This window comes from Natrix helvetica (assembly GCF_964273705.1).
Source record: "Natrix helvetica genome assembly, chromosome: 12".
Lineage (NCBI taxonomy): Eukaryota > Metazoa > Chordata > Lepidosauria > Squamata > Natricidae > Natrix > Natrix helvetica.
The window spans coordinates 13,846,341-13,861,010 of record NC_138556.1 but is presented as its reverse complement, the minus strand read 5'-3'; the positions used below and the strand labels follow the sequence as shown (position 1 = coordinate 13,861,010).

General features: G+C 46.5%; 2 protein-coding genes across 3 annotated transcripts in view; one reads left to right on the top strand and one right to left on the bottom strand.

The window, feature by feature from the left end:
• Nucleotides 1–14,670, bottom strand: part of FAM227B (family with sequence similarity 227 member B) — a 117,389-nt gene that overhangs the window by 9,829 nt on the left and 92,890 nt on the right. The window contains exons 16-19 of the transcript XR_014176342.1: nt 11,223–11,304; nt 8,908–9,112; nt 8,276–8,429; nt 1,721–2,241 (exon numbers count right to left, since the gene is read on the bottom strand). The gene's annotated coding sequence lies outside the window, so the exon portion shown is untranslated. The remainder of the gene's footprint in view (nt 1–1,720; nt 2,242–8,275; nt 8,430–8,907; nt 9,113–11,222; nt 11,305–14,670) is intronic.
• GALK2 (galactokinase 2) overlaps nt 1–14,670 on the top strand; it is a 43,068-nt gene that overhangs the window by 26,580 nt on the left and 1,818 nt on the right. For both annotated transcript variants that reach the window (XM_081964568.1, XM_081964567.1), the window contains exons 8-9: nt 3,043–3,253; nt 9,491–9,692. In XM_081964568.1, coding sequence (XP_081820694.1) covers nt 3,043–3,253; nt 9,491–9,692 — 413 coding nt within the window. The remainder of the gene's footprint in view (nt 1–3,042; nt 3,254–9,490; nt 9,693–14,670) is intronic.

The following is a 14,670-nucleotide window of genomic DNA, read 5'->3' as shown; positions in this document are numbered from 1 at the left end:
ATTCAAAAACCTGAAAGAAAGAAACAATGGCTTTTGGGGATATGTACAATGAAAGGTTTCATCACTAAGTGTATTTTTTGCACCCTTGTCTTCAGGGAAAAGTAACCACAACCACCGCTCTGGCCGAGCAGAAGTTGGCCCACCGCCAGGATTTAATGTGACTCAGGGCTGAGAGGGCCGCGCATGTCTCGCTTTCTATGCCACTAAATGCCTTTGACCAGGCACGGTCTTTCACGGCCACTGAATCGCTGCAAATGAAGCCACCCACATGCCCTGCCTGAAATCCAGGCCAGAAGGTCTAACTTAAGCAGGCTGGAGGCCTCGGTTAGAAACGAAGAACTCCTAGCTGCCTCCCTGGCGATGCTCTATGTGACAGTAGGAAAGCTACTGTTCTGACCGAGGCTTCCCGAGAGCATGAAGCAAACTCCCTGTTCCGACAAAGTCCCCCTTTGATTAATTTTTACTGTGAATTCTGCTCATTTACACCCAGCAAAGTCCTTTCAAGGGAGGATTTACAGTCACAGATCTTATCTGGCTTGGAGAGCTGCCAGGACGATATCTGCAAAACTTGGCCAGGAGTCTCAAGAGAATCACGAACCAATGAAATGAACTAATTGTCTCCTGCAAACTCCCCTCCCCTTTTCGCTCCTCTTTTATTTCCTCTGGGAGGGGCCATTCATCGCCCACCTGTGGCCTTACTCCCAAGTTGACCCCTGTTCTTTAGCTGTTCCCTTCGTCTAACATTGGGAACAGGCTCAGCTGTTTGCCTGCCTCACTTATGTCTGACTCTGAAGGCAGCTGATAACTGTCAGATGGCTCTGGCCCCCTCTCTGCCTCTGATACAGAGCCCTCATCAGAGCCTCCCCCAGACTCCAGGGACTGGCCCAGGTTTCCTCCCCAACCTCCTCACTGTCCGAATCTGCTGCCAGCTCTGCTGGCAAGCCACAACAACGAGGGTTTTTCCTATGGTAACAGCCTCCTCTCCCGACCTCAGCTCACATTTGGGAAAATGCACATATAGGTAGTCCTTGACCTATGGCCACAATTGATCCCAGAATTTCTGTTGCTAAGTGGGACAGTTGTTAATAGCCATAGCACTTAGGACTTATATACATCCCCATATCGCTTTCCAGCCCTCTCCAAGCGGTTTACAGAGTCAGCCTCCCCCCACCCCCAAAATCTGGGTCCTCATTTTACCCACCCCGGAAGGATGGAAGGCTGAGTCAACCTTGAGGCTGGTGAGATTTGAACTGCCCAAATTGCAGGCAGCCAGCAGGCAGCAGAAGTAGCCTGCAGTACTGCACTCTAACCACTGCGCCACCACGGCTCTTGAGTTTTGCCCCATTTTATGACCTTCCTTGCCCCAATGGCTAAGTGAATCACTGCAGTTGTTGAGTTAGCGACATGGTTGTTAAGTGATCATGGGACCAGAGGGGAAGCTGCAAGGATTATGTGAAAAAAAAATGGCCATTGGTCACTTTTTTTTCAGTGCTGTTGTAACTTTGGTCACTAAAGGAAGTGCTGTAAGTCGAGGACCACCTGTACTCTTTATGGTTTGGGGTGGCCTGTGTTGCTGGTGACTCTGAAAAAAACATTTGTAGTCTGGTTGGTTGATTTTCTTCCAACCCAAGTGGAACCTCTTAGGAAAGAGCTGGCACAGTTGTCCCAGGTTAGATCAAAATTAACCCGGGCAGAAATAATCATTCCAGAAATAACCTACCGTTCTCAGGATACACGAACCCGGCAGCTGGTGGAATATTCCTTTAAAGATTCATTGGCAGAAAGCCTTGAGCATCAGGGATCTCCACTCTGCCTGGCCTGCTAATAGAGCCAAGAAAACGTCCAATCTTTTTCACCGTCGTCGCCTGCAATTTTCTCATGCGTGAGATAGGAAAATCCCTAATGATGCTTTCCTCTGGCTTGTTAATGCGAGGAGGAAATTCTGTCTGGACAAGAGTTTGATAAAGTTCCTATTTCTTTCAACAGTGGTCCTTAAAGACCTTTGCTTTCTTAGCAGATGATGGCCCAAAGGAATTCAGTCCATGTACTTTTGTTGCACTTCAAATCCATCAGTCTGAGAGGGCTGCATGAGAAGAATTGAGCTGAGATTAAACCACATTCAAGGTTATCACCCAGTCGGTAGATTAGATGGACTGTCAAACGATGAGAGAATTAACCGAAGGGAAGTCTATTAACATTCATCTAGGCAGCCGCAGGAAATGGCTTGTGTATCTCGGAATGCTAAAGGAGAAATAAGAGGGAAATGTTAGCTTAGCTTTATGCCGTTTGTAGCTTTCATGCAGCATTTGAGGTGCCCTTTTTGTAATATGTCTCGGGTTATATAAACCGAACCTTGCTTATGTTTTATTTATTCACCTTAAAAGGTTAAGGTCCCCCTCGTGCATACAGTATGTGCTAGTCGTTCCCAATGCTAGGGGACAGTGCTCATCTATGTTTCAAAGCCGAAGAGCCAGCGCTGTCCGAAGACGTCTCTGTGGTCATGTAGCTGACATGACTAAACACCGAAGGGGCACGGAACGCTGTTACCTTCCCACCAAAGGTGGTCCCTATTTTTCTACTTGCATTTCTTATGTGCTTTCAAACTGCTGGGTTGGCAGAATTCAATTCAATTCAATTTATTTGATTTCTAGACCGCCCCCTCTCCCCAAAGGGACTCTTTGAAGCTGGAACAAGTAACGGGAGCTCACTCCGTTACGTGGTGCTAGGGATTCGAACTGTCGAACTGCTGACCTTTCTGATCGACGGGCTCAGGGTCTTAGCCACTGGGCCACCGCGTCCCTAGTTTGCCTAACAAAACCTTTGCGGCCAATGTCGCATGACAGTCCATTCTCGATCCCTTAAAGTTCTTCTGAAGTAGTTTCTTTTCAAGGAAAGAAAACTGATTTCTTTGTTGGCAAGTATACATTTAACACGAAAGAAACTAAGAAGGTTTCTAAGCTCTCTTGAAGAAATGCTTGGGTTAACTTCTCTCTGTTCCTAGTTTTTGCATCCAAAGACCTACTTATGCTTTGCTTGTTTCAGCTTTTAGCAAAATCCAGAGGCCTAGACTGGAGAGCGGTGGCAAAACTCCAAGTCGTGCAAAGCAAGCTGAAGCTAGGCTTGGAGGAAATGCTGGCGGTGGTCGAAGAGGCGTTTCACCCTGAGCCTTACAGCCTAGAAGAAATTGGGGAAAACCTGGGAATTAGCCCCACAGACCTACGCACTAAGATCCTTAGTCAGAACACACAGGATGGTAAGTAGCATACCAGTTTGGTGATGCCAGAAGCAATTTAATCATTTCTGTCTATGCCGAAGACTTTAAAGAATCAATGCTGGGGGGGGGAAATGTTCTGGGCATTGCAATCAACTGTGATTTGATGCCAGGGGACCAGATCAGTGGCCCCCTTTTTTGTGTAATTAGGACAACTGTTAGTTACACATGGGTTTCTAGCTTTCACCTAAGCGAGTTGTGGCTGGCTGGGGAATTCTGGGAGTTGAAGTCCACAAGTCTTAAAGTTCCCAACTTTGGACACCCCTGTTCTAAAGCATGCCGTACAACCGTCGTTAAGAAGGAACGTTCCTTCTTTTGATTTCATATTGGTGAATTAGACAAATGGGGATTCAGTTCTCGTTGGAAGAATTAGGCAAATAACCAGAATTGCCAACGGTTATCCAGGAATGGTCTTTTCTTACCCCCAAATGATTGGCGCGACACTCCGACATCATGACAGAAAGAAAGAAGTGAATTGTTAAATTAAATTCTCCTGTAACTGCTGCTGCCCATGATTATAATCAGCCGGCAACATAGACATCACAGCTCTCAGATTATATCTTCCTTTTCCACCTGGCTTCTCTGAAGAAGAGAAGAATGAGGGATGGTGTGATAACTATCCCATAGAAGAACGTTCAGATCAGTGGTGGGATTCAGGTTTTTTTTACTACCAGTTCTGTGGGCATGGTGTGGTTTTGTGGGCATGGCAGGGGAAGGATACTGCCAAATCCCCATTCCCTCCCCACCCCACTAACCTGCTTTCCACCTCCGTTCTCCTGTTCGGGTCAACAAAAGAAGATCAGCTAAGAGGAAGTGGGGGGCAGGGGCAGCCTATTTGCCGGTTCTCCGAACTACTCAAAATTTCCGCTACCGGTTCTCCGGAACCTCTGGTTCAGATCTCGTGTCATTCTAGGATTCAGGATGTAGATGTCTTCTGACGGTAAGAATAGCTCGGTGCCGTTACGAAAGAAATGGTGGTTTCTCCTCTACTGGATGGAGTCAAGCACCCTCTGGGGAGCTATCCGGGAGAGATTATTTATTTAACATTCCTGCACTGACCACAGGAATGTCCTCGGTGACCTCAATAGCCTTCTCCCAATCTGTGATTGTGTGGTCGTCGGCTTTGTTATTTTTCTACTTGTAAAAGGCACCAGATGGATGGTGGGTACCAGCATTTGCCGTCTCTTGGCAATATAGCGTTGCTGGAGCCACCGGGAGCGAAGCCAACGGCGAAGAAAGGGAGGAGCTGTTTAAGGACATTCGGTGGGCTGATTCTCATTAATTGAAGGAAGTGATACATTAGTGACATGTTGACTATCCTTTTTTCAGATTTGCTCCAGAGGAGTAGAGAGCAGTAGACTCCCAATTCTTTTGCCTCCGCTTTTTTTCCCCCCTTCCTCTTTTCTCACCCACCAAGGCTCGATGAAATGTTTTTCCAAAGCCCACGGGAAACGTTATTCCATCTAGCATTTACAGATGTTAAGTCAAGTAGAATCTCTCTTTAACATATGGTGTGACTGCGATTTTGTTTGATAAGACCAGGGAGGGGGGAGGAAAGGATCATGGAGCAATCATGTTGTTTTCTTTGGCGTGAGAGAAATCTTGGTTAGTTGCAAAAGAAGAAATAAGAAAATTAATATCTCTCTGTGTAAGAGCCTGATGTTTGTATAACCCCAAACTTGGTTTTGGAATCCTCAAATATTATGAATGTGCATTTCTGCCTCTCTGCTTTGGTATTCCCCCCCCCCCCCCAACCAGTATATTTATATACGGTTGCAGAATGCCTTAAAAATGTCCAACATGACCTTTGTAGGGCTCTTCTGAAATATTCCAGTGTTTTCGTTTTTGGCAGTTGTGCCTCATACTTAAAACACTCTGGATCAAAAGATGGCTCGCTGTTTGACCATTGAATTCGTTGATTTACGACCCCTTTGGTGCCAACATTTCCAAAACTGTTTATATTTCAAAATTTCTAAGACAAATAATTATTACAAAAAAAAAAAAAAAGCAACCACGAACTTCTCAAGCCCATTAAATAGTCCCCGTAGGACCAATCGGCATAAATTCTGTAAACAGGATTTTATGTCCCACGGCTTAAGCAGTCTTAAGCACTCCCGAGACTGGTAACTGACGTAGGATTTCTTAAGAGAAATTGTATCTGATGTATTTATATTTAAGAGTTATAGATCAGAAGAGATATAACTCTCGGGCAGAGGTGGGCTGGTGCCGGTTCGGACTGGTTTGGGCGAACCAGTAGTTCCGACTACCTGGGCCCACCCACCCTCCCTGGTGCTATCCCGTCCTATATATCTCTCTCTCTGACTCGCCCACCCCGCCCACGCAGCCTAGCTGATGTCCATTGCCTTGCCCACTCTACGCACCGCGGCTACCCGAGAAGGTGTTCTGGAAGCCGCGCACATGAAATTGCCATGTGTTTAAAGCTGCACACAAGCACGGCAGGCACCCATGCAAGCAAAGCGCACATGCACTCACATTTTTGGTTCTACACTAGGCAAACTGGTTGTTAAATTATATGAAGCCCTCCTCTGCTTTCAGGATATATCTGGTAGGTTAGAAGCAGAAGTGGGTTCCTATCAGTTCGGAATGGTTCAGCCGAATAGGTAGTAACTCGTCCCGACATGGGCCCAAACCGGTTCTATCGGTGGCACCATATAGATGATAGATAGATAGATAGATAGATAGATAGATAGATAGATAGATAGATAGATAGATGATAGATAGATAGATAGATAGATAGATATAGATGATATATAGATAGATAGATATAGATATATAGATATTTCCAGCACCTTAAAGCTACAGGACATGAAATTAATTTTGAAGGAACCAGGTTAATCTCCAAAACAGAACACTTCAACAAGAGAATAATTATGGAAGCCATCGAAATAGAGAAACACCCCCACAACATGAATAAACGTGATGATACCTCCTGCTTACCAGACATCTTGAAACCAGCCCTAGTCAACAAATGAGCCCTACCCACCACCCAGGCCATTACAACATGAAACAACAATGGACACACAGCCAGCACCAATCAGCACCAATCTACCAATCATGATACAGCCACACATCCAATCAATCCATTTACTGAAACAAAGCCAGCACTCCACACACACACACCAAGATTGATAGAAAGATGGCAGCTCCGATCAGACTTTAAGCCGAAAACACCAGCCTGAGGATGGCGAGTGAGACCTCGCCGAAATGTTGCCAAGACAATCTTAATCTTACATGGGAAAAGACCCGAATACAACAAGACCAGCATACCTACACCCGTGAAAATCTACAAACAAACACACACACACACACACACACACACGTATGTATGTATCTTTTCATTTTCTATAGTCCCTGGCCCACCAAGTTCAAACGCAACCCTCAATGAAATCTCGTTTGACACCCCTGAGTTAGAGCAACCACCCAGGCAGGGTGTAGTAGAGCCTCCTGTAGCCTGACCCAATGTTGGGGAGGGGCTTACCTTGCCTTCTCAGGGTCTGGCTGGCAGGCAGGAACTAAGAGAGAGGATTCCAGCTGCCAATGCCTCACGTGGTGAGCTTGAGAGAACCCACAAAGTGCTTTAAGGTAATCTGGCCAGCGAAGCCTTGCCTTTCCGAAGGGTGGTCTTAGAATCAATCGCAGGCTTTGGCAAAGCCTTTGCCTCCAAATCGAAACCAGACGTCTTGTTGAGTTTTTTTATTTTTTTTTATTTTCGGGTTACTACTGTTCAAGGGTGATTTACAAGGGAGCGTGAGCGATGGCAAACTCTCACGCAACTTCGCATACGTCCCAAAAAACAAAAGGCCGTTGTTTCCAAAGGCCCTCAGGTGTCTTCTGAAACTAAAAAAAAAAAAGGGGTGGGGGGTGGGGTGGACAGAAGGAACCATCCTGAAGATAGAAGTCGCCCGGTGGGGGGAGGGGGGGAAATGAGCGTTGTGTTTTCTCGGCTCTCCTCTACGAAGGGTTCAGCCGTAACCCACGCCGTGCAAAAAAAAAAAAGAGCAGCGCTGCAATTAATTCATAAGCTTGGAGGACAAAATGTACTCTATGAGTTTGGTAGGCTGGGAATTGGGCAAGTTCTACCCATTGTTCAGTGGCCCCTCCCCGGAGAACAATTTTGATCAGCATTTTTTTGGTAGGGGAAAAAAAAACAGTATTTGTGTGAGGTTTCATCGTATTCCAGAAGCATCATGCTGTCGGGCATTGGTCTTATGGGGGGGTCCATTGTTACGAAGCAGAGCTGTGTTTCATAGCATGCCAAATAACCGTGGCATTTTGGAGAAATCGCTGGGCTCCTTCCGAGTGGTGTTGCTTCCTGCTCTACCCACCGAGGAGAGGGATGGGAATGACGTGAATTTATCTCCAACCCCTACCCCAAATGTGGGGGGCTGCTGGGGGTTTGCAGGGGTTCAGGAGAACCTCTAGCTCAGATTCTGTGCATTTCGGAAAAACCCCAAATCCCTCTACTGGCTGGCCCCGCTCATTTCACCCCTCCCAGGAGTCCCCAGGCAGCCCATTTTGGATGCAGGTATGTTGAGGGTGTTTGCGGAGACTTGGGGAGTGTGAAAAACGGGCCTGTGGGAATTTCGGGCCCACTTCTGGCCTCCAGAACCCGGGGAGGCCGTTTTTGCCCTCCTGGAAGCTAGAGGAAAGCCTCCGGAGCCTGGGTAGGGCAAAAAGCCCCTCCGCCCCCCGCCATGGTGCAGAAGGTTGACTAGGCCATGCCCACCATGGCCACACCAACCCAGCAACTGGGCAGAAAACCCCTTGCTAAAAATTTTGAAGCCCACCCCTGATTAAGGGGTTACAGGATCATAAAAAGGAGTTTACTAGGGCGCCACGGTCTGCTCAGTTCTTCCTACCTGTGGTAGGATATCCAGCTTGAGTGGGGAGAGGAAAGACTGGTGAGCTCAGGATCCTTGCAGGGAAGAAAACGATGGAAATCAGAGAGCCCATCCCACCTCCTCAAATCCCCGAATTCTTTACCTGGCTGTTCCCAAAAGAAAATAATCAGCGTGGTGAGATTCTTGTAAATAGGCAGGCAGCAATAACGAAGCAACTCTGATCAGCTTAAGGTTCCGTTTGGGTTCCTTGTGCCTGGCCTACACTTTGATGATCGGTCTCAGAATTGCATGGGCTCCTAGGTGCAAGAGGAGAAAGAAATGCATTAGCCTTGGCCAGTAGTATTTGTCAAGAAGATCTCCAATGGCTTGAGTACAGGTAGTCCTCAACCTACAACAGTTTCCAAAGTTACAACAGCGCTGAAAAAAGTGACTTATGGCCATTTTTCAGAATTATACATTCTCAGTATTCCCCACAATCATGTGATCAAAATTCAGAGGCGTGGGAACTGACTCACATTTATGACCATTGCGGTGTCCCAAAAGGATTCTTTTTGCGACCTTTTCACAAGCAACTTCAATGGGAAAGCCAGAATTCACTTAACAGCCGGGTTACTAACTTATCAACTGCAGGGATTCACTTATCAACAAAGGCAAGAAAACCCGTAAAATGAGTGCCAAATTCACTTCACAATTGGGCTCAATTGTGGTCGTAAGTCGAGGGCTACCTGCATTCTCAGTTTACATATCTTGTTTGAAAACTCCGAATCTACTTACGGAGACGTTTCCTTCTTTCGCTTCAACCTATCTTTTGATGAGTCTTCTCCCTGTTGTGCCATTCTCTTCTTGGGTTGTTCCAGTTTTCCCTCTGGCTAAGCAAATGATCTGCATTCGAATCGGTACTTATGGTGAAGTGCCACATGCATTTGACGCTATCTCTGCACTCCGGGGTTGTGACAAACTACGGCACGTAGTATTATACCTTGATGTGAACAAATGAGAAACAAAGCTCATTTTCCTTACTTACACCCCCCCCCCGTTTCCCCGAAAATAAGACCTCCCTGGATAAGAAGCCCAATTGGGCTTTTGAGCGCATGCGCTAAAATAAGACCTCCCCGAAAATATTGCAACACAGCAGCAGCCAGGAGGTGACCACGCTTGCCGCCTCCTGCATCTCAAAAATAATAAGACCTCCCCGAAAATAAGGCCAAGTGCTTATTTTGGGGATCAAAAGAAAATAAGACCCTTATTTTCAGGGAAACATGGTGTTTCGAAGCTGCATGGCTACATCTGACGGTAATAAATCATCCCAATTTTCCATTATTTCCTGAATTCCCCCCCCCTCTTTTATTTTCTGCAGTGACTACTTTTAAGTTATACCAGCGTGCTAAGCATGTGTACGCGGAAGCTGCCAGAGTTTTGGAATTCAAGAAAATCTGCGTGGAAGCACCTGACGATGTGATCGCGTTGCTGGGAGATTTAATGAACCGGAGCCATGCCAGTTGCAGGGACTTGTACGAATGCAGCTGCCCTGAACTAGATCAGCTGGTGGACATCTGCTTGTAAGTTTGCACAGCCGTGGAAAGGAAATGCTGGGTGGGTTGGATTGCAGAGGAAACAGGACAGTGTGACACTGTCAAGTCGTTTTTCTTGGCGCTAAATTAAAACCTTTAAAAGGGGGGGATGTGTGGAAATGAAAAGGATGCATTGGTGTCTCTCATCTGATGCTCCGAGAAAGCATTCCTTTGATTAGATAACTTCAAAGGGTTGCTTTCGGCATTGTAAGTTCGGAACTGTGTGCCGAGTGCACCCTTATCAGGTCCCACAAAATGGTCTGAATTAAATCATTAGGAATAGATTGTTCATTCGTCGAGCATGATGGGTTCCAGCAGGCACTACTGCCAGTTCGCTTGCGTCAGCGCTTGATGTGCGTTGCGCGCGCATGCACCGTGCAATTAAAATGGTTCTGCACATGTGCAGAACTGAAAAACAAGATGGTGGCACCTATGGCACCACTCAGAGAACCGGTTCAGGGCTCTGGGTCGCTGATGGTTCCAGTGACTCAGGCCGCCAAACCGCTATCAGTTCGGCCGAACCAGGCCGTACCGGTAGGAACCCATGACTGATGATGTCATCTTATTCGAAGGGAACAAGTTTCCTTTCCCTCTAACTTGTTACCTGATCCAGGTGATGCTGGGAAATTATGGACGCCAAGATTGGCTTCTGTCAGGAAGGCTCTGATCCTCAAGCAAAGGGAAGTCTTTTTCAGAGTTGCTGGAAATGGATTCTTCGAGACCCATTTGAAGATGCTAAGAACTGAATCTGTGACTACCCTCATCCGATACGTACTGAGCTATGCTTTTTTTCCCTAAGAACTGCTTATACATTGATTGCATTTGATCCCCCAACTAGATTCTTTTATTTCTATGTATCTGAAGAGCCGTGGTGGCGCAGAGGTTAGAATGCAGCATTGCAGTTCAATCCTGCCGACTGTCAGGAGTTTGACTCTGACCTGCTGAAGGTTGACTCAGCCTTCCATCTTTTTAAGGTCAGAAAAATGAGGACCCAAATTGTTGTGGGCAATATGTCAATTCTGTAAATCACTTAGAGAAGGCTGTCAAGCACCATGAAGCTATATATAACACACCCATATAGACATATACATGTCTCTTTATAGTCTCTGTCTCTCTCTGTATATGTGTGTGGGTGTGGGTGTACACACACACACGTATAAATACACACACTCAGAGGTGGTATTCTGCCGGTTTGGACCAGTTCACCCGAACCGGTAGTGGAAATTGTGGCTGGCCCCGCCCGCCCCAGCTCTATGGCATCCCACTTAGGCACTTTTTTTAGCTGAAGTGTATGCGCGAAAGACTGAGTGCAGGCACCGACGCTGCACAGATGTTCAACATGCACTCACTTTTGCGAACCAGTAGGGAAGGTAAGTGAATACCACCTCTGCATACCCGTGTGTGTATACACACACACATTTACATATACATATATGCATATACATATACTTACATACATACATGCAAGATGTAATCCCATCCATTTTCTTTACTCATCCAAAGAATGAAACTCCTAACCTTCCAATATCGTTTTCAAGAGGTTTTTACTCAGCCTTTGCACAAGCCGTTCCCAACTCCCAGGAAGAGTGAGCAGGGTCTTCTTTGCAGCATTTCCCACAATTCAATGAGAGAGAGAAAGAGAAAGAGAGGAAGAAACGTGGTGGACAGTTTCCATTCCTAACGAAAACACCCCCGGCCCAACAGCATCTGCAGACCGGCTGATTCCGACAGCAAAGTCTCCTCGTGTTTCCTCTTTCGCTGTGTTTAGGCCAGTTGATAGCAACTGTTGGCGCTAATAGGTTGGTGCTGACTCAGGCCCCTTTCCAAAGCATCTAAATGATTTCAGCATGGTTGCATAGCAGAGCTGTCGCGCCATAAACGCTTGGCAGGAAACGTCGGTGGTTTGGTGAGCTAAGGAGCGAAGTGACAGTTATTACCTCTTTTTAGGAGGTGTTGTAAAAGTCAGAGGAGGCCCTCAGAAGTTCCAAGCTTGGCAGAGCTGGTGGGGGAGATCGTCACTTCAGCATCTCCATGATGGAGCATCATGGAGCTTCAAGCTCCCCCGTTTCAGACCATCTATGGGCTCAAAGAAAGTTGGCCAAGCAGTTCTTATGACATAGCACGGAGGGTTGCGTATAGGTTGTGCCCAGTGGTGGGATTCAGACAGTTCGCACCACTCCAGGAGAACCGGTTGTTAACTTTCTGAGCAGTTTAGTGAACTGGCTGTTGGAAGAAATCATGAGGGCAGTTTGTTAAATTATTTAATCCCACCACTGGTTGTGGCCCAGCAATTCCAAATAAACAGTACAAGCAAAGCGATAGCTTAGGCATTCAAGCCACGGAGGAATGTATTTGCCAAGCCGTTGTGGTACAAACTCTGGATCAACATGAGAAAGACTTAAGCTTTGGGCCATTACAGTATGCTGTATTCTTTGGTGGGTTGGAATTTTGGGACAATTGGGTCCATACAGTCAATTTAAATGGAAACCTTTTGTTAAGAAATAAAACCCACATCCTTTAGGGTTCTTGAGCCAAATGATTGCAAAATTGTAGGAGATGACCAGGCTGAGCCTGAGGGAGCGGTCAAATGTGTCATCAGTCTACAGTCCCTTCATGCCCACAAGAGATTTAAGTCCAGTCCTCCTTGAATCCCGTTAACTCTTACCTACCACCAATTTTATCTGACCCTTAAAATAGTTCGGATTCTTATAGAGAGCTTTAAAGGTAAAGGTAAAGATTCCCCTCACACATATGTGCTAGTCGTTCCTGACTCTAGGGGACAGTGCTCATCTCTGTTTCAAAGCCGAAGAGCCAGCGCTGTCCAAAGCTATCTCCATGGTCATGTTGCCAGCATGGCTCAATGCCAAAGGCACACGGAGCGCTGTTACCTTCCCACCAAAGGTGGTCCCTATTTTTATACTTGCATTTTTACATTCTTTCGAACTGCTAGGTTGGCAGAAGCTGGGACAAGTAACAGGAGCTCACTCTGTTATGTGGCACTAGGGGTTTGAACCACCAAACTGCCAATCTTTCTGATTGACAAGCTCAGCGTCTTAGCCGGTGAGCCACCACGTCCCACGTCCCAAAACTAGATTTGTTTTTGAGCTGCCTCAACGCTTGATTTCCTGTGCTTGAAAAAAATGTGTCTGTAAGCTGTATAGAGTCACCTTCAGCAAGATGAGGGGCATATAAGGTAGGTAGGTAGGTAGGTAGGTAGGTAGGTAGGTAGGTAGGTAGGTAGACAGATAGACAGACAGACGACAAAAACTGTTGCAGAGTTTGCTATGTTGAGCCATATCACTGTTTACTGCAGTGGGGCTCAAGACACAGAGGGGAGGAGCCCCTTTTTAGGAAACTATCTTTTTTCACAGGTGCTTTCACAGGGTAGCCCAAGTCTCTAGAGAGAACTACAAAGAGCTTTGAAAATAACAATTGCAACTACCATTACCTGCCTTTCCCCCCCTGTCTTGCCCAACATCTAAGGAGCTTCTGTGGAGATCAGAGGCATCTGGCCAAGAATTGGAATTGTTATAGGAACATTGCAGGAAAGCTAAGTTTCCCCCCCCCCCCCCGGGCTTCACTTTTTGTTCAGACCTCTCTCTTCCTAACTTCTCCCCTTTGTGGGCTCCCCTCCATAATCCCCCGGGAAGAGAGAAGTAGTTTTGATTTTCCCATCTCAAGATGACTCCCTGATTCCCTTCTGTGGTTTTGAGATACAGGAGCCTCCCAGTTGGTTTGGCTGGCAATTCCTGTTTTCTCTGTTCCATACCGGAAGCCCCCCCATCTGGGTCCTTTGTGGAGAGGAAATTCTGAAATGATGTGCAACTTTTAGGTTAGCTCCAAGATAAAATAAACAAATGAAGCAATGCAGGAACTAAGTGAAATACTGAGATGAAAATATGGCGTTAAAGGTTTCATTCGAAGAAGAAGAAGAAGAAAAGTGATTTCAGTTTTGGCCTTTATAAGGAAAACCATGACAGACAAAATTCAACGTATGCCTAAAATGCCACAGATTTTTCCTCTTCTGAGCTTGCCACTGAAACCTGGCTGAGGAGATTTATGACAGGAATTATGCAGCATCCAACCAACAGCTTGTTCTTCGTTTTATTCTGAATTTACACAGCGGTTGCTTGTTTTTTTAAAAAAAAAACATACTTTATTCTGGCATGTTTCGCTGATAATTGAAGGCTCCCCTCCTCTCCTAGCTTTTTATTGTCTGCTTCTGGTCCAGGGATAAAACTTACCTAATATAGTAACAACAATGGGCAGCGATTTCATGCAGAAATGTTTCTTTTTTTCCTATAATCATTGCCAATTGCTGTCTTTGGGCTTGAAGAACTTTTTGAAAAGAGTGCGCAGGGGCATTGCTTATGTATCTCAGATTATCAGTTCTTAGAAGCTTTCTTATAACCTTTGAAGATACGAAGAAACATTTGTGCATCTAGATGCTTTGCAGTTATGCCTAGATGGGGTAGGGTCCCAGGGAGGGGGGGATGCTCCGGCCTCGCACAGGTTCAGGAGAACCTCTAGCTAAGAATCTGCCCAGTTCAGAGAACCTGCAAATCCCACCTCTGGGTGCCCCCTCCCACCCTGTCCAACCTCACCCCGCCCCTCCCAGGAGTCCCCACGCATCCCATTTGGGATGCCAGGTAAGTACAGGGCCCACACAGAGGCTCAGGTAGGGCGAAAAATGAGCCTCCCAGAGGTTCTGGAAGGCCAGAAATGGGCCCATTTCCGGCCTCCGGAGCCCAGCCCACACCGTGGTGCAGGAGGCCAAGTAGGCCATGCCACCCCTGGACTCTGCAGACACCAAAGCTGGATTGCTGGAAGTGCTTGGATTCGCTTTTTCTGGACAAGCCAGTAGCTGCCTTCTCTTAGAGTAGACTAGGGCAAGGTCTGAAAGGACGCAAGATTTGGGCGTTCAACGCTTACAATAAACGCCCCACATAAATTCAGTTCTCGCATA